Below are 18,817 nucleotides of genomic sequence, written 5' to 3'. Positions count from 1 at the left end.
CTTTTGACTCAGTACTGGATTCATCCTCTGTGGCCTGTGGAGCTGTGTCAAGATCCTCTTCCTCCAGTGGGTCCCCCCTTGCCAGTGCCAGATTGTGGAGAGCGCAGCATGCAACCACTATCAGTGACACCCACTCTGGGGGTTATTGTAGTGCTCCCCCTGAACAGTTCAGGCATCGGAAGCGCATCTCGAGAAGAGCTATGGTCCTCTCTACCACTGCCCTTGTGAAGGCATGACTCCTATTATAATGCTGCTCTGCCTCTCTGTTCTTGGATGGTGGAGAGGCATCATAAGCTACCTTTTCAACAGTTAGCCCTTGTCACCCAGCAGCCATCCATCCAGTCGGGCTGGAGCACTGAAGAGCCTCTGTACCTGGGAGTGTCTCAGGATATAAGCGTCATGGGAGCTGCCAGGGTACCTTGCACAGACTTGCAGAATCAGCATCCTGTGGTCACACACTATCTGCACGTTCATGGAGTGGAAGCCCTTCCTGTTGACGAAGGTACCGGGCTCACCTGTTGGCCACGTGTACAGTCGATTGCACCTGGACGCAGGGGAACCCAGCAGTCGCTACGAAGCCTCTGGCTCACTCAGCCTGGCTGGCCTTGTCCATACGGTAAAGAATAAAGGTCAGGACCCGTGTGAACAGAGCTTCTGTCACCAGCTTGACACAACTGTGGACAGCTGATTGGGAGACTCCACACAGATTCCCCACTGACCCCTGGAAAGAGCCGGAGGCGGAGAAGTTGAGGGTCACTGTGACCTTCAGAGCCACTGGCATGGGGTGTCCACCCACTCAGTTGGAGCTGATCTCAGGCCCAGTCATCTGACAAATGAAGGTCACTGTCTCCCTTGAGAGGCGGAGCCTCCTTCGGCATTGCACCTCAGACATATTGAGGTAGCTGCATCGCCGCCTGTAAACCCTGGCAGCAGGATAGTGGCATCTTCTGCGGTCCCTTCCACCTTGGACTTCCTGTTGGCCCTGCACCCCTTGTGCCTGCGCCTCTCCTCCCACAATTTGCTGCCCAGGAAGCTGCATCGGGACACCCGGCCTCCTCTCCCTACTGCCCCTCTCTTCCTCCCCAGAGGAGGTGCCTCCAGTGGAGACCACAATCCCCATTCCCAGGGTAAAGGAAGACTGTCTGATACCTGGAAGGGTCCACACGGGCTGAATCCTCCTTGGAGACACCAGTGAGTCCTGAACTGAAGCCTGGAAATGCTAAGAATGAAGCTCAGAACAGAGATGAAGCTGTCATGTTCAAATAGGCAACCAGCAGCAAACTATCTCCTAAACCCCTCACCACTCACACTGACAATGCTGCTGACCCTTTTTATCCCGCCCTTGGATGAGGTTTTGCAAAATATGGGCTGCCCGTCTGCCTGTTTTGCCCGTGCGATGAGCACGAAATCACACGGGCAACGTAAAATCAGGTTTTCGACTGCCTTAAGTGGTCTCTTAATTGACGGCGGGCGCAGCTCCGACACCCGCACCTGCTCTGAAGGTTGCGCGTGTGCGGGGTGACGTTGGGTCAGGTCGGGTCGCTCGCCCAGCATCTGGCCACACTATTTTATGCCCGATCAGGTTGGGCTGTAAAATTCTGCCCCTCATATTTGATACACAACTCTGACTGCAGCACGGCATTCCATTTGTGCTCAGTTTCATTACATCATAGGATTCCCGATCCCGGTAGAACATCTAAATATGGGACAGTAACTGAATGCACCATTATTCTGAATATTGCCAGTCCAGCAAAGTATCCATTTATTGTACACTATCAATTTCATAATATAGGTAATTTTTCATACAGTTGCATAGGTTAACTTACATAAATGGATTGAGGTGCAGGAATTATAAAATGTCATTTTCTTAATAAACACTTTACAAAGCTTTCTTGAGAAATGCATTATTAGTGTTTTTATAAGGATTTAGCTGCGCTTGAATCAATTAATGCAATGACACTGCCTTTGCTCAGTGTGATGTTATATTTAGACACAATGAAATGAATGACTATTGAGAAATGGAACAAGTCGGGATTAAGTATTTAAATTGTTTAAAGAAGCTCTGAAATATTGTCAGCAATAGGATTATTTTCACAGATCGCAATTTCGTCACACCCTATTCCTGATTTAGTGGGGTTAAGGAGTCACAGCATCTTGCATAGTATCGCAATCTGTCAAAGTTACAGCTGAGTACAAAATGGTGTGATCGCCCAAAGCAACACTCTGGGCACAGCGGCAGGTAGGGGTCCCCATTAAAATCAAGGAGCTCCTGAACACTCCTATTGTGTCTCTAATGTAACCGTCAGGTTGCTAACTAACCGGATTCATACGGCAAACATAGTCCACAATCCTGCAGTAAGCTAACAAGCTTGCAACCTTTCATTCAGTGGCATTTGAACTCTTGACCTTAGCCTATAAAAAGGTGCCACCTGTGCACCATATGTGTCCTGCCCTGAGGTAAAACAAACAGCTGGAAGGGTTGACATGAGTTGTTTTGGCAGCTCCCAAACAATGAAGCCCCCCCCCACTCCCTAGGATGTCCCCTGACTCTTTCTCCCCCTTTTAAGAATTCACATTATCTTTTTAAGATCAATGGGTTACTTTGCGAATATTATTAGGTTAACACCGCTTGAGCATTTCTCCCCTCGTACCTTTCACTTTTGAAATCAAGGTGCCTGCAGCAGTCAGTGTTTCCACGGTATTGAGAAGTGGGTATTTGTAGATGACTTGTCGCAGGATCCTCAGCACTTCCCCGAGGCACTCGTGAGCGATCGGACGGCGCGTTTCTGTTTTTTCTGCAGGAGAAGAAATAAAAATCCAACTTTAACAGCGCAAAAAATTGTTGATGCTAATCCTGGCGAATCATTAACAAGTTTTCAAGAGCAAAATCCTCAGCTGATGCACCATCTTATCTAGTCCCTCCTCGATTTGACCAGTCTTGTGTTTCCAGCTTTTTACATCTAATTCTGGTCTCCTGGGCATCTCCGAATTCTGTCGCTCCACCACTCTCCAGGTCATTAAACTCTTGAAATTCTCTCCTTAAACATCCCCACCTCTCTATTCCCCCGCTCTAAGTTTCTCCTTAAAATCTACCTCTTGACCCAAAGTTTTGGCCGCCTGTCCTAACATTTCTTTATGGGGCTTGGCATCAAAATTTTGTCTGTGATGCTCTTGTGAAGTAATTTAGGATATTTTACTATCTTAAGGGCTCTGTGTAAATTTAAGCTGTCGTTTTCAGCTGCTGCTGATCAGCCAACAGAATGTAAGATGCTTGCAAACTTTGTGGCGTTGCTCACTTAATAGTCCATCTTTTATCACTTAAAGATACAGAATGTTGATGTCTCTGCCCAAACTAAGTGCTCTACAGCCCAGTGGGCTGGTGTGCTAAGCTACTATGTCAGTGGTGGGGTGTAGATACGATCATTTTGTAATTTCTCATACGGTGCATTCCCGATCTTAGCTCGAGCTTCTGGGTCAGTGCAGTGAAGGATAAAGTGCTTCAGCATGCAGTCAGGAGAAAGTCAGAAAGAGGAAAGGAAAGATCCCATTACCACCCTTGGGCACACTGGAAGCCCGTTCAAGAGCAGTCAGAAGGCATCTAAGAAGGGAAAATTACTAAAACGACGAAGAAATATAAAGATATAAGGGACAGGCCATTTAGGATTGGGATGAGGGGGAATTTCTTCACTCAGAGGGTGGTGAATCTGTGGAACTCTCTGCCCCTGAGGGCTGTGGAGACTCAGTCGTTGGGTCTGCTCAAGACTGAGATCAATAGATTTCTACATATTAGAAACATCAAGGGATACGGGGATAGTGCAGGGGAATGCTGTTGAAGTAGATCAGCTGTGATGTCAGTGAATGGTGGAGTGGACTCAAAGGGCTGAATGGCCTACTCCTGCTCCTATTTCTTACGTCCTTATGTATGGAGGTGAAATTGATCTCTGCCAGTAGTGGAAATGTGCGTTTAATGAATTGGCAACCAGTTTTATCCCACATCTAAATATCTTCTTCGCTGAAGTTTATTAACCTGAGAACAGTCAGGAAAGTGCGTGAACTACAATAGGTAGCTAATTTAATTTTAACTAAAATTTTACTGGTTGAAAGAATTAAGAGGATCTACTCAGTTGATTCCAGCGCTCAATAAACATAATTTCCAGAGCTGAACACCTCCAGGTCAAAGCTGAAACCACCCAGCAGGCTGCTGTTGATCCAGCTAACACCTCTGAATTATAAAGTTGGACAGTGTAAATAGCAGATTGCAGGTCATGCTAACAGAATAAATTCTTTACTCCCAGCCATTAAACTGAAGAGGCAGTCCACCGATTTGGAACGCAGCCAATAATGAACTCAAGAGACTTGCCCTGCTTGATTCTATTTTGCTCTCGGTCTGGTTCACTCCTGATTTTTCTTTGCCCTCGGGATTAAATGCTAAAGTTGTTCACAAAACTAGGCAGGGTCACCATTACTTCTAGTCACCTCAGTAACTTTCTTCTGAAAACAGTACTATTAAAGAAGAAAGACTTGCATTTATATAGCGCCTTTCACAACTACCAGAAAACGCAAAGCGCTTCACAGCTAATGAAGTGCTTTTTTTTTTAAAGTGTATTCACTGTTGTAATGTAAGCAGCGTGTAGGAATACTACACGTGTAAAGATAGAATTCTACAAGTAAGCGGCTTAAAATGCAAGTGATGTTGCTGGGGTTGCTGCCTGGCTGTGATTTTTTTTTACCACGGGGCAAGCTGAAACTGCTGCCTTTTTGCACTCCCCAATTTTCACTGGCAATACAGTGGCTAATTTCTTTTAAAATACCAATTGCAGAATGCTTCAACACGCAGCGTTAGAACAAAACAGTGTCCCTGTAATACGGGTTAAAACATGTGCAACTAGCAGCAAATTTAAACAAAATACCTATTTTCTACAGAGCCATACTGTGGTGATGTATGAAGTACTATGACATTTTGCGTGACAGTGTTTGTTGTTGTGGACAGGTCAGCCAGGCTTTGGTTCTGGTCAAGATGTTGCACTGAAATGGCGACTTAGATTTCCATTGTTCTCTTCAGATATGGAAACATCTTACAAAATGAAGGGCCGAAGGAAAAAAAAATAGGCAGAAGAATTGTATCGGGGAGTGGGCAGTGGCGGGAAGGCACAGTCAAGAAGACAAGCTTTGAAAGCAGACAAGGAGATGGACACACAGGCCTGGATTTTATCCTGGAGCTGAATTCAGCACAGCAGGTAGGGAAAGGGGGGTGGGGTTGTGTTTGTTGTGAGGTCGGGAGACCCGGGAGAACAGGTTTCCTGAATTAAAAACCGCAGGTCTCCTTTGGTTTTCCTTTCTCTCTGAAGGAGTTTCCTGCCCACAGACAGCCTGGCTGACGGGCTGGAGTCTTTCATCAGGTGGGAAGTTCTGCTTCACAGGGCCAAAGCCTTGGAGAGCGGGTAGGTGAATTGGGAGAGTAAGGGCGATTGCCTGGGGCTCCAGTGGCGTTTGCGGGGGAGCAGACAGGTCACAGGAGAGTGAGCGGGTGGTTTCCTGGGTAATTTGCTGGGCCTGCAGGGAACAATCATGCTCCTCCTGGCCCACACGCAATGCTGTAAAGGCGCTTTACCTTATGAATTCATTGCATCCATATAGCTGCCGGGTTACCAGGCCTGGGAAAGCCAGCTGAAACGAGTTAAAAAGTAGAATGACTATTAAAATGAAGGCAGTGAGTGCACCGCCCAGTAGGGTCAGTTCCACTTTAGGAAATATGAGTGGCCAGGCCAATTCCCACCAACGGACACAGCCTCAACCCAGCAGAAAATAACCCTGGTGACATTCGTGCTTTTAGATGCTTCTACGTTACTGGTGGAGTCTCAGGAGAGTAATCTCAGAATGTTGCGCCACCACAGCGGAGTTTGAAATACAATTTCGGTAGAGACCAACTTCAGAGTAGACTCTGAAACACAGACTGGCTGTGATAACTTAACTCATTCAGGTAGTACTGAAAGGTACAGTGAATTGTCACGCGCATGTACGTGCTTACACCTAAACATCACCACAGGGATCGTGCTGTGTTGGAAACGGCGTGTTCCAAACTTTGTACCTTTCTGTCACTAAAGACTACCTACTTCAACCTCTATAACATTACCCGCCACAGCCCATCTCCTGCTGAAACGCTCAATCATCTTGTCCCCTCCAGACTCGATTTCACCAATGTTCTCCCTCACAGCCTACCATCATCCACCCTCCGTAAACTGCAGCTCGTCTAAAACTCTGCTGTTATATCCTAACCCACACTAAATTCTGTTTACATATCTCCGACCTACCAAAGTCTTAAATTTAATATTCCCAACTTTGTGTTTAAATCCCTTGATGGCCTCATTCCAACGCCCGCCCCCCCCGACCCCCAACCACTGTAGCCTCCTTTGGTATTACAGTGCAGCCCAAGTTTGTGTTCCTCTGGTTATAACCTCTTGTGCATCCCCCTCTCCCTTTGTTCACTATTAGCAACTGTGTCCGCTGGTTAGGCCCCATTCTCTGGAATTCCTTCTCTAAATGCTCTCTGCCTTTCTATCTCTCTAAGCTTCCTTCAAGAACCAAACCCCACCCCCACCCAACCCTGCCAAGTATTTGGTCACCGCTTCTACTGTGTCTGAATACCCTTTTTCCACCCCCTTTTATCTCCAAAATTGCCTTTCTATGTTAAAGGTGTAAATATAATGGCTGCTAAACCAGGCCCAAGAAAACCAGCGGCAAGTGAGAAAACGCCATCAAGTTAAGGAGATATAAACAATAACACAGCAACGATGTAAAGGCAGCACTTGCATACCTAGTTTACTGTGCTCCTATCCACAGATGCTGCCAGACCTGCTGAGTTTTTCCAGGTATTTTTGTTTTTGTTTCGGATTTCCAGCATCCGCAGTTTTTTGCTTTTATCTTAGCACTTGCATAGACTTGACTAAAGGTGAATAATTAATGGTGGGAGGTAACATTTTTAAACAAAAAAACTTGATCTATTCTACATAATGTTTACAAGCTACATCTTGAGCTCCAGACAGCATTGTAAACCAAATGAGCATTAATAACCCGTAATTACCTTAACTACCTGCAACTCACTCACAGTCTCACCTTATTGTGCATGTTTCACCATTTACAGATGGGCACTAGACTTTGTTACAGATAAATGTAGCCGTAGAATAAAGCTAGAATAATTAGAAATTAAAGTGTGCGTCAATCTTTTTAAGACACAATGTAAATCCCTTGGTATGTAAGATATATCATCACCATTGTGCCCTGGTAATGCACTCTAATAATTTAACTAAAGACAGTAATAATGTTATCTGCCTGTTCCTATTTATATATGTGCGTTACTATAATGGCATGAGTGCTTAGTATATCAATAGTGCCTAGTATCTCTTTTAACACTCAGAAAAAAGCAAAATACTGCCGATGCTGGAAATATGTAACAAAAACAAAAATACCTGGGAAAACTCAGCAGGTCTGACAGCATCTGCGGAGAGGGACACAGTTAACGTTTCGAGTCCAAATGACCCTTCATCAGAACTCATCAGCAGATGCTGTCAGACCTGCTGAGTTTTTCCAGGTATTTTTGTTTTTGTTGATTGCACTTGCAGCAGCCATTCATACACATTGAGTCCATGCTCTAACAAAAGGAAAAAAACTGCAATTTGTGAAAATTTGAAATATAAAAAAAGGAAAATGTTGCAGGCACGTGGCAGGGCTGTCAGTATCTGTAAAGAGGAAAGGCAGATTAGTTTTTCATATCTTTGACGAGGTGGAGTCTCTTGAGGCTTGAATTTGCTGCAAAATGATAGACTAAAGATTGAAGAGTGGAGCCTAGTCTGCCCCTCGTGACAGACAGACTCTGATAGCTGAGCCGGGCAGGTGTGCGCTCCTCCAGGGCACTATTGCTGATTGATCTGCCAGTTTGGACCCTGGAGGGATGAACCTGTCACTCATGGGCCTCAAATTCTTCCCACTTGATTCCAGATAACCTTGCAACCTAAAGCAGCCCCAGCTGGAGTAGCAGCACAGTAGCTGGTAACCTGTGCAGTTTTAGGTGGTTAAACGCCAGTTCCACTAATGGAGGTCCCCTAATCCTCGGCTCCGCTTGTCAACTTGTGCCTAAACACTCTGAATTTGGATGAGTGAGGTGTTGCCTATGGGCAGAGAGAGTGTGCACTGGATAAACAGGAACTTGCTTAATTTGGAGATTCTCAAGCATTGATCAATTTCCATACATATCAGACATTTGGTAGCCAACAAAAATGTATTGCCAGGTGCTGATGGGGCTACTCGATAGATCTCCAATTTCAGCGTTTCTCAAGAGCTTGTTTTAGTCTATTGATCTATTAACAGGCAAAAGGAACTTAAAATATGTACATGTAATAAAACTTCAGACCAAAGGATTTGTTCTATTCCCAGATTTCTGCCAAACCTTTGAGTGTCAGCTGTGGCTTAATTGGTAGCAGTCTTGCCTCTGAATCACAAGGTTCTAAGCTCAAATCATACCCCTGGGCCTGAGCACAAAAATCAAAGCTGATGCTCCAGTGAGGTATTGAGGGTGTCCTGCATTGTTGGAGGTGCTGTCTTTCCAATGAGATGTTAAAACAAGGCCCGATCTGCCTGGATGTAAAAGATCCCATGGCATCATTTTGCAGGAGAGTTATGCCCAGTATCCTGACCAATAGTTACCCCTCAATCAACAACAAACAGATTATTTGCTCCTTGTCACATTGATGTTTGTGGGAGATTGCCGCCATGCCACATTTTCTGAAATACAACAGTTGACGACACTTCAAAAGTACTTCGTAGGCTGTACTTTGAGACGTCTGGTGGTCATGAGAAGCGCTTTGTAAATGCAAGTCTTTTACATAGGAAAACGCGGCAGATGCTGGAACTCTGAAAGTAAAACAGAAAATGCTGGAAATATTCGGCAGGTCTGTGGAGAGAAACAGAGGCTGGATTTTCCGGGCCCACCAGTGGTGGGCATCATCACAGGCGGGAGGGGAAGATTAGCAGCTCTCCAAATGTTTCCGTCTGCATTAATGCCCGCTGGTGTCAAGGCCGGAACATTCCACCCAGAGTTAATGTTTGCGGTTTGTTTGGTATCTTCACACACTTTCTTTCCCCTCTGGGGAACAGTGGGGAATGCTGGAAGGATTAGCAGGCTGACTAATCAATCTATTTGAACCTTATCATGAATGCTTCTTCTGGCCAACAAGTCCTGGTATGGGACTTGAACCCAGAGCTTCAGGCTCAGAGGCAGGGCCTGGGCATCACTCCCGCTTGTTAGCAGGCCAGCACGTTAGCTTTTACCTGGTGTATGGCCTACTGGTGGATCCTAGGCTGGGGATGTGGAACCTAATTGCCTGAGAGCTCCCCTCCCTGCACACCCATGGCCGCACCCTGTCTGATAAAGGTGAGCAAGCAGACACACTAAGCTTGTGCCACAATTAACACTGAGCACATGCTACACAAGTGGATGGATGAGAGAAGCTATCTAGTTATACTGACTCCTTTCGGCCAAGTAACCATACTGCACGATTGTTTTCATTATTTGGCCATCTGTTATAGACCAATATTTGCTTTTGCCCTGACCCCTAACCCAATTGTATTCCTTCCTCCTCTACATAAAGTTTCTAGTTGCAATGGGAGCCCACCTAGCCATTCTTCATGTATAAGCCTCTCTGGATGGCAGGCTGTGGAAAATTAGTCGAGGCCAAGCCTTGATGGGGCTCTACACAGCTTTTAAAGTTATAAAATGTAAGGCACTTCACAGAAGCATTATAAAACAAAGTATGACACTGAGCCACAAATAAGGAGATATTAGGTCTGATGACCAAACGCTTGGTTAAAGGACTGTTTTAAAGAAAGAAAGTGAGGTAGAAAGGTGGAGAGCTATACAGGCCTTATGGCCTAGGCAATTGAAAGCGCAGCCATCAATAATGGAGTGATTAAAATTGGGGGGTGCTCAGGAAGCCAGAATTAGAGGGGCGCATACCTATCTCAGAGCTTTGTAGAACTGGATGAGATTACAGAGACAATGAGGGATGAGGCCATGGACAGATTTGAAAACAAGAATGAGAATTTTAAAAAGTATATGTTGCTTGACCGGCAGCCAAAGTATCTCAGTGGGCATGGAGGCGACAGGGGAACGGGACTTGGTGCGAGTTAAGACACTAGGCAGCAGAGATTTTGATTACCTCAAGAGGGTAGAAAGTGAGAGAACAGCCAGGAATGCGCTGGAATAGTCAAATCTAGAGTAATAATAAAGGCATAAATGAGGGTTCCAGGCAGCAGATGAGCTGAGACAGGGACAATTAAGTCAGGTGATGTTGTAAATATGTAGTTGGTAGCTGGTAGCTCATCTCAGGATCAGATGTGACACCAAGGTTGTGAATAGACTGGTTTAATCTCAGACTGTTGCCAGGGAGAGGGGGGGGTGGAGTCTGAAACCAAAACTCAAATCTAAATGCACGGTATTTTGGCAGCAGGGCTCATTATACACCAACTGCTTTTCTATCAATCTCTCACTTTAATTACCAGAAACCCAATGCCCATTAATGAGGGCTTGAAACGTCAACTCTTTTCTTCTCCGCCGATGCTGCCAGACCTGTTGAGTTTTTGCAGGTAATTCTGTTTTTGTTTTAGTTAATTACTGGTGTCTGCAGACTGTCAGAAGACTTGTAGTTCATGTCCATGATTAACAGATACGTCTTAAGAGGGTGCAAACGAGCTAACAACCCCTCTAACTGCTCTTGCATTGTACTTTTAATTTAAACTCTGGAAGCCTGGCACCCAGGAGGCGAGTGTGAATTAGCTGCTTTATTCACTTCTGGCTCAGGGCTACAGAAAACGGATTTGGCAACATAGAGACAGGGAGTTGACTCACAAGATGCCAGATACAAACTAAAGGAGCGACATAAAAGCTGTTTTCTGTAGTGACCTGATCTGCATTTCAATCCAAGCTATCAAAAAAAAAGTTCAATTTTTAAAAATATTCTTTCGTGGGATATGAGCCTTGCTGACAAGGCCAGCACTGTTGCTCATCCCTAATTGTGCTTGAGAAGGCAGGAGCTGTCTTCTTGGACAACTATCTTGACATTTCTGTATCAGATTGGTGCAGCTGAGTGGCTTGCTAGGCCACCTCAGAGGGTATTTAAGAGTCAACATTCTGAGGGTGTGCAGACAGATTTAGGTTAGACTGGATAAGGATGGCAGATTTCCTTCCCAAAAGGGTATCAGTGAACCAGATGGGTTTTTAACCACAATCTGACAGGTTCATGGTCACCGTTACTGAGGCTTTTAATTCCAGACTTAGTGATTCATTGTATTTAAGTTCCATGGTGGGATTTGAACCCATGTCCCCAGAGTCCGAGGGTGGAATCATCCGTGCTCGCTGACGTCGGGCGTGCCTGGTGGCCTGAGTGGACAATATGGCAAGAAGGCCAAAAATCGGTTTCACGGTGTCGTGAAACCAGTTTGCGATCGTCTGCTCAGACCATCGATGGCAGGGCCACGTTTCCTGCCATCAGACGTTGGGAATCTCATTGAAATACATCTGCATATCATATAAGGCCAGCTCGCTGGACTCAACCCCCCCCACACTGGATCGTCCACCCACGCTGACGTGTTTCGCAACTGCACATAAGTGACGTGCACTTGGCGAGCTGCAATTCGCTCGGGACTTCAAGGTTTGTTTGCCTGTCTTGCTTCAGGCAGCACTCACAGTCATCAGCACCAGGTTCCCAGACGGCACCACATCACTTTTAAGGGGGCTCACAGGCAGGTATCAGCCTAACAGACCAGCCATAAGGCGGGGGTGGCTTTTCAATGGCTGCAGGGCTAGGGCTTGCTTGGCGAAGGGGGAGAAGTGGCCTCAGGCAAGGGAAGAGGCTGCAGGATGGGAGCTGTACTGAGGAAGGGGGATATCCCAGGGTGTGTGTGGGGGCACATGTTGGTCTGTGCAAGTGGCCTCAAGATGGTGAGGGCTGAAGAGGCAGTGTCCAGAGAAGATGAGGCCAGATGGAGATGTGAGAGTGTGTGTGAGAATGGGTGGTGATGTCCCTTGAGCTGGCAGTGAGTGAGATGCCAGTGAATGTGTGATGGGCTTGTGAGTGTGTGAGTTTAGAGTGATGAGATGGTTTCCATACCCTGGCGGCACGGATGAGATCATTCATCCTCTATCTGCATTGGATGGCCAACCTCTTTTGTGCAGCATTGGCACTGATCACCATTGCGATCACTTACCAAGCCGGAGTGGTGATGTTCCTGCCCCTCCTGTGGCCAGGGCGGGAGTAGAGGACATCACAGCGGGGCCTCCACAGTGTCTAAAAGGTGCTTGAGGGGCACATCACTAAACCTGGAGGCTGCAGTCTCCTTGCCTTTTGGGGCCATGTCTAATTTGCAGCGGTCCTGGGCTGGAAGCACTGAGAGGTGGGTGCGCAGCTGTAATTTAAATGCGGTGCTTGGCGTAATGAAGCGGCGAGGGAATGCGAATTGGGAGTCCGCCCGCCATGGAAACTGGATGTTTCCCAGGAATGCATAATTAACGCGGCTGGTTTGGGACGGTACGGCGTGAGAAGCCGCCATTGCGGCTGGTGGGTAAAACGTCCGCTACTGCACTTAGTGCGAATCCGGGACAATTCCTCCCTTAGGTTTCTGCTTTATTAGTCCAGTTATATTAGCACTGGGCCACCGTCCCCCCCATCTATCCCACTAAAAGACAGCCCTTTTTGAGATTGGTCAAAACAATTTTCTTCACAACATTCAATCGAGGAGCCCTCAGGCAATCTGCCACAAACAGCCTCCCAGTCAGAAACAGGCTACTACTCACAATAAATAACTGACAATGCTGACCTTTAACAAATCGTGCAATTGTAATGATCACACAGGCGGCAAAGATGCCGTCAGGCCTGCTGAGCTTTCCAAGCTATTTTTGTTTTTGTTTTAAAAGTTTCTGTTGCTTTCTCCGCTGAGACAATAGTAAAATATTGCTTTGCAGTTACTGCCTGTGACACGTTAGCAGACGGATCCTGAATACACTCACGTTATATTCTCTTGTCCTTCGTACTTTCTCAGGTGGAAATCTTCAGAAGAAGTCACACCTGTTGGATGTACACCACAGGGCACTAACAATTTGTAATTATCGGATGGCCCCAGTGACACATTCTCTATTCAGCTGCTAATAACCTCGAGAAGGATTTTGCCCTCTAGGCACCACACCAAGCTGTTATTTAAATATAGCTACATTGATCTGCTTTTGGTCAATTTAACACAATTATCTTACACTTATGTGAGCTGTATCCCAGAGCCCGTAATCCAGTTCTCATTACCATTTCAATCACTCATTTTAAGATAAAATGAACGAGTGGATGTTTAGCACAATCACTGTAATTCACATGGGGCTGGGAGCTTTACAGCGCAAAAAAAAAAGCAAATGGTCGTTCTAAGGTAACCTGCCTTGAAAACTCTCTTTTCAATCATTATGTTCAATATTGACTCGCTGGCCCTGAAGGAGCTCAGCTGCTTCCAGGTGCTCAAACCAGCAACAAGAGCGAAGGCTTTGAAGTGTTCGCAGAGTTGCAGTCACTTTGCAGTGTGTTTCAGCGCCAATGACATTTTCTTGGTCTTTTGTAGCGCTCAGACACATACTGGAGGCCCCCGGCTCCACATATGTGCATCCTTGTGCTATACCAACTGGAAGTAAGTTGACCAAAATTTGGAAAGGCTCCCTTAGCTAGACCTGTGCCCTATTAGAATCCTGACAAGTTTATTTTTCCGACTGTGGTTGATGGAGTCAGTTCTAGTCATTGTCAAAGCTGGCACAGATGCAGTACAAAAGCAGTTTATATTGGAGCTGTTTCACTTCACCCAGGCCCCCATCTAATGCCCGCAATCATTCATTTCAACTCAAGGTAACTTGATAGTGATCAAGAGCAGCCTGAGACCACCAACTGATTACCCCTCCCTAACCCCGAGGTGTTACAGCTAATGTAGTGCTCACTACAGCTACCCAACTGATTTCAACTCACTCAGCACTGAAATGTTACAGCTATTTACTTGTCAAACATTTCATGGAATCACAATGTACCACCCAAAGGTTTGTTAAGCTTTCCTTTTATGTAATAACCAATTTCGCCCCTGGAAAGTTTAGAGCATAGATTCAACTTACACAAACTAATGGGAAAGATGTTGCTAAAATGTATTTCATATAAACAAAGCTCAAATATTCATTTAAAGTGAAATTACTCATTTTCCTTCAAAATATTCTGGCTATTGATCCCAATGCAAAAATAAATTCTGGAGACACACTTCCACTGATAAAGATGTTTAAATGACAACAAGTTACATTTATATAACGCTTTAAATGGGGTAAAGGTACTAAAATAATGAGGATTTGTATTTATTATTAAATCTGAGAAACAGTTTAAGAGCCTCTCAAGAAGGTTGGTGCCTAATGGGTTAACATTTAAGGGCAGAAAGATCCCAACAGCTTTAACTGCATTGCCCAAGCTGGGCTTCCTCTCACTCGTGAACATTTTCAGAGAGCAAGGGGAATTCACAAGAAATACAGATGCTCACTCTTAGTGATTCAGTACATTTCAGCTGCACTTCTCAATACTGTACCAAGACAACTAAGTAACATGACGCAACTGAAACTGTGCCACAACATTTACAAGAATTTCACACAGGAGGTACATTAAATAAAGGCTTTCATCTACATAGGGCCTTTCACAAACTCAGAACATCCCAAAATGCTTCACAATGAAGATTATGTTTTCAACTAGTCACTGTTGTAATGTAGACATGGCAGCCAATTTGTACACAGCAAGCTCTCACAAACAGCAATGCAATAAATGACCCCAAACCCCACCCGTCTCCCAGATCTGTTTTAACATAGTAGTTGAGAGATAATTGTTGGTTGTGAGAACTCCCTTGCTCTTCCTCAAATAGTACCATGGATATTTAACATCCACCTGAAAAAGCAGATGGGGTTTCAGTTTTACTTCTCGTCTGAAAGACAGCACCCCTGACAATGCAGCATTCCCTCAGTAATGCACTGAGCGTCAGCCTAGAATTTGCGTCCCAATCTCCATCACCACGCTATCAAGTAGTAATATCTTTGCACACAGAAGGCAACAAACTGATCTAATCGCAATAACTACAAACAAACAAGACATGAGTTTAGATGCAATTCATGCCAATCTCAGTTTGGTTTAGCTCCATTACTTCTGTTCATTTGGTTTCTAGTTTCTCAAGGAAAGCATCTGAACCCACTTGAAAGCAATTAGCAATGGGGACATTAATGACACACAGACATGTACATACATGAATACTCATTCACAGGCAAATATATCTGCATACTCACACGCAAGCACACATAGACACGGTTTTAACCCTTTACTGAAGACATTTCTGCATCTATACTTACTCCCCGAATACAAACAGCTGAGCCACGTTTAGTTCTCTACATTTCTTTTGAGTCCAATTTATAATCTTATCGACAGCTATTTACATTGAAACATGTTTACTGATCTTAAATTGAAGCAAATAGGTTACAATTTTGAAATTTGAAAGGGTAGATCAATGTTAACTAATAACGTTAAAATGAAACATGCAGGTGGCCTTACGTCCAATGTTACTGCCCTTAGAGCAACTGTCCTTCCTGACAAAATTTCAAACCTTCAGCATAGTGACCAGCATCAGGAGGTCTGCATGACTGTGCCATAAGAGTTCTCTGCAAGAAGTGTAACCATGAAACCTTACCCAGCACATCATGAAGCCAAGAAGGCTGTTTCTTTCCCTCCAGATCACTCAGTAACAAATTCATTGCGTCACACAAGCACATCTTCACTGCTGCTGTTAGCCTGCTGCTGTACAGTCTGCACAGTGATTGAAATCAATGCCAGTAATGTAGCCAAAACTGAGACCAAGTGCCTACAGAAGATTGTAGTCTCCACTCTTTGTTCAATTTTCACTGGAACAGTTTGGGAGAGGTCAAGCTTTGCAATGCAGGGCCTTGCCTGGGGCAATGCACACTGCAGGATAACATGTCGTGAATAATGAGGGCAGGAAGAAGATAAAAAGCTCCTGACTCTTAAGGGTTCACCTCATTAAAATGCAGGGACAGTAAAGTAACTAGTACACAAACAGTAACTGGTGATTGAAGGAACAGGAGCTGATAAACTGATTAATCAGAATACTCAGAAGGCAAGGACTTGCATTTATATAGCGCCTTTCACAACCACCAGACATCCCAAAGCGCTTTATAGCCAATGAAGTACTCCTTTCAGGGTTATTACTGTTATACTGTACAAAAATGGCGGATCTATAGTGGTTTTTATACTAGTTTAAAGCCACAGCTCCCGATATCCCGGCCTTATATGCAGTTACTGTTAACACGATAATAAACTTGCCAGATGCAATAATAGGAGAAATGATTTTTTTTTTTAAACAGGGTTCTTTCAGATAGCAGCTCTGGTGAATGTAAGTCACTTGGAGTGAAAATTGATATGGGCGGCAGTAAATGGAAAATCAGGTTAGTGTAAACTGGGCGGCCAAAGCACTTTTACCCATCTTGCGCTGTAGTCCAAGTTGAATTTCACCTCTGTTTTATTGAATTAAGTTTTTTTTTCTTGCCAACTGTTTTCTCTCTGCTCTCCCAACTCCTCAATGGGGTGTGATTTGACCACCCTCCAGTACCTCAGCCAAGTGAGTCCAACTGGCTATTCGGCCACACGGTGCATCACAACCAAGTGTCATCTGCGCTTGGCTGAAACACAAGCACTTGCAGTGGTGGGCAGGGGAGAGGTCAGAAATGGAAGCGGCTTTTTGTTTCTCATTCCCTGACCCGGTGGTGCTGACACTAATTGTAACGTTCCTACTCCCACCTTAGCGCAGACCTGGGATTAACTATAGCTCCCCAAATAAATTTTCTAAACCACCGGGGGGCGGGCCTGCACAAGTGACTTCAGGCCTCCCTTCAGCAGCGAGCAATGCTTCCATCATGGTGGCGAGGGGTGTGGAGGCCAGTGGAGCCCTGCTTTCTGATTTGGACACCACGCTTCAAGAAGGGTATAATGGCCTTGGAGGGGGTGCAGCGTGGATTCACCAGAGTGTTACTGGGGCTAGGAGGGATAAATTCCAAAGATTCGGTGTGTAGGTCAGGCGTGTATTCTCTCGGGTATAAAGGATTAAAGGGTGCTCTCACTGAGGAGTGGAAGATGATTAAAGGATTTGATTTGACAGGATTTGAAATGACTCCCTCTGGTGAGGGGTTCCAAAACAAGGAGGCGTGAACCTTAAAATTAGATCTCGGCTGGTCAGGGTATCTGCACGTATAAGGGGTATCGTGGAAAACTGTAACTCTCCCCCTGAAAAAGCTTTTGGGGCCAGGTCCACTGAAAATGTTAACAAAAGAAATAGATAGATTCTTATGAGGCAATTGCGTTAAGGATATGGATCCAAGCCAGGGTGTATGGAATTAAAATACAGATCAACCATGATCGACTGGAACATGACTGAGGGGCTGAATGGCCTCCTCCTGGCCCTATGTATTCCTATGACAGCACCTGCAATTGCCTGGGCTCAGATCAGCTAACTCAGCAGGAATCAAACCTGAATCCTTCCTATAAAGTGGAGCGACTGACTGGATAAATTCCGTTAGCGACCCCGGAGGAGGTCAAGTGTCCGGTTTCCAATCCCATGGGATGCACAGGGAAATAACCAGCACAGGGAAATAACCAGCACAGAGAAATAACCAGCACAGGGTAATAACCAGCACAGGGAAATAACCAGCACAGAGAAATAACCAGCACAAGGAAATAACCAGCACAGGGAAATAACCAGCACAGAGAAATAACCAGCACAGGGAAATAACCAGCACAGAGAAATAACCAGCACAGGGAAATAACCAGCACAGGGAAATAACCAGCACAGAGAAATAACCAGCACAGGGAAATAACCAGCACAGGGTAATAGCCAGCACAGAGAAATAACCAGCACAGGGAAATAACCAGCACAGGGAAATAACCAACACAGGGAAATAACCAGCACAGGGAAATAACCAGCACAGAGAGATAACCAGCACAGGGAAATAACCAGCACAGGGAAATAACCAGCACAGGGAGATAACCAGCACAGGGAGATAACCGGCACAGGGAAATAACCAGCACAGGCAATGTATGTGGTGAATCTGCCTGCTGTCACCTGCACTGCAAGGGCAGAATTTTGCCCTCGGCAGGATGGACGAGGACGGTTGGGAAGCCGCCCGCCGCCCGCAATCGGCACCGCACCGCGATTTCACCGCCTGTGGATGAGGTTTCCAAAAAAATGCAAAGGCCGCTTGGCCTTTTCGCCTGCCCACCAAGTCATTAGGTTGGACGGGCAGCAAACAATTTACGTTAATTGATTACTCAATAGCCTTAATAGGCCTTTTAATTGTCGGCGGGTGCGTTGTTGGCTCTGGCGCTCGCCGCCAACTGAACTATCTCGCAACTGCGCATTGACGTCACCGCGCTCAGCCGACACCAACGCGCGTCATTTCACGCTTGAGCAGATCGAGCGCTCGAGAGCGACATTATAATGCAGCCCACTCCAGGGGTATGGTGCAAACTTCTTAAAAATTCATTCATGGGATGTGGGCGTCACTGGCTGGACCAGCATTTATTGTCCATCCCTAATTGCCCTTGAGAAGGTGGTGGTGAGCCACCTTCTTGGGCTGCTGGGTGTATAGGTTCCAGGCATTTAAGAGTCAACCACATGGCTGTGGGCCTGGAGTCACATGTAGGCCAGTCCAGACCAGGTA

The 18,817-nt window shown here is 45.6% G+C and overlaps 1 protein-coding gene across 3 annotated transcripts in view; it reads right to left on the bottom strand.

Annotated features, from left to right (window-relative positions):
• The window catches only part of LOC144688911 (rho GTPase-activating protein 45-like), a 207,432-nt gene that overhangs the window by 69,402 nt on the left and 119,213 nt on the right, over positions 1-18,817 (bottom strand). For all 3 annotated transcript variants that reach the window (XM_078555938.1, XM_078555936.1, XM_078555937.1), the window contains exon 3: positions 2,652-2,795. In XM_078555938.1, the coding sequence (XP_078412064.1) occupies positions 2,652-2,795 (144 nt within the window). The remainder of the gene's footprint in view (positions 1-2,651; positions 2,796-18,817) is intronic.

The sequence above is a fragment of the Cetorhinus maximus genome, chromosome 13 (assembly GCF_964194155.1).
Source record: "Cetorhinus maximus chromosome 13, sCetMax3.hap1.1, whole genome shotgun sequence".
Taxonomy (NCBI): domain Eukaryota; kingdom Metazoa; phylum Chordata; class Chondrichthyes; order Lamniformes; family Cetorhinidae; genus Cetorhinus; species Cetorhinus maximus.
The sequence above is the reverse complement of the archived record's forward strand: the minus strand, read 5'-3'. Positions and strand labels throughout refer to the sequence as shown.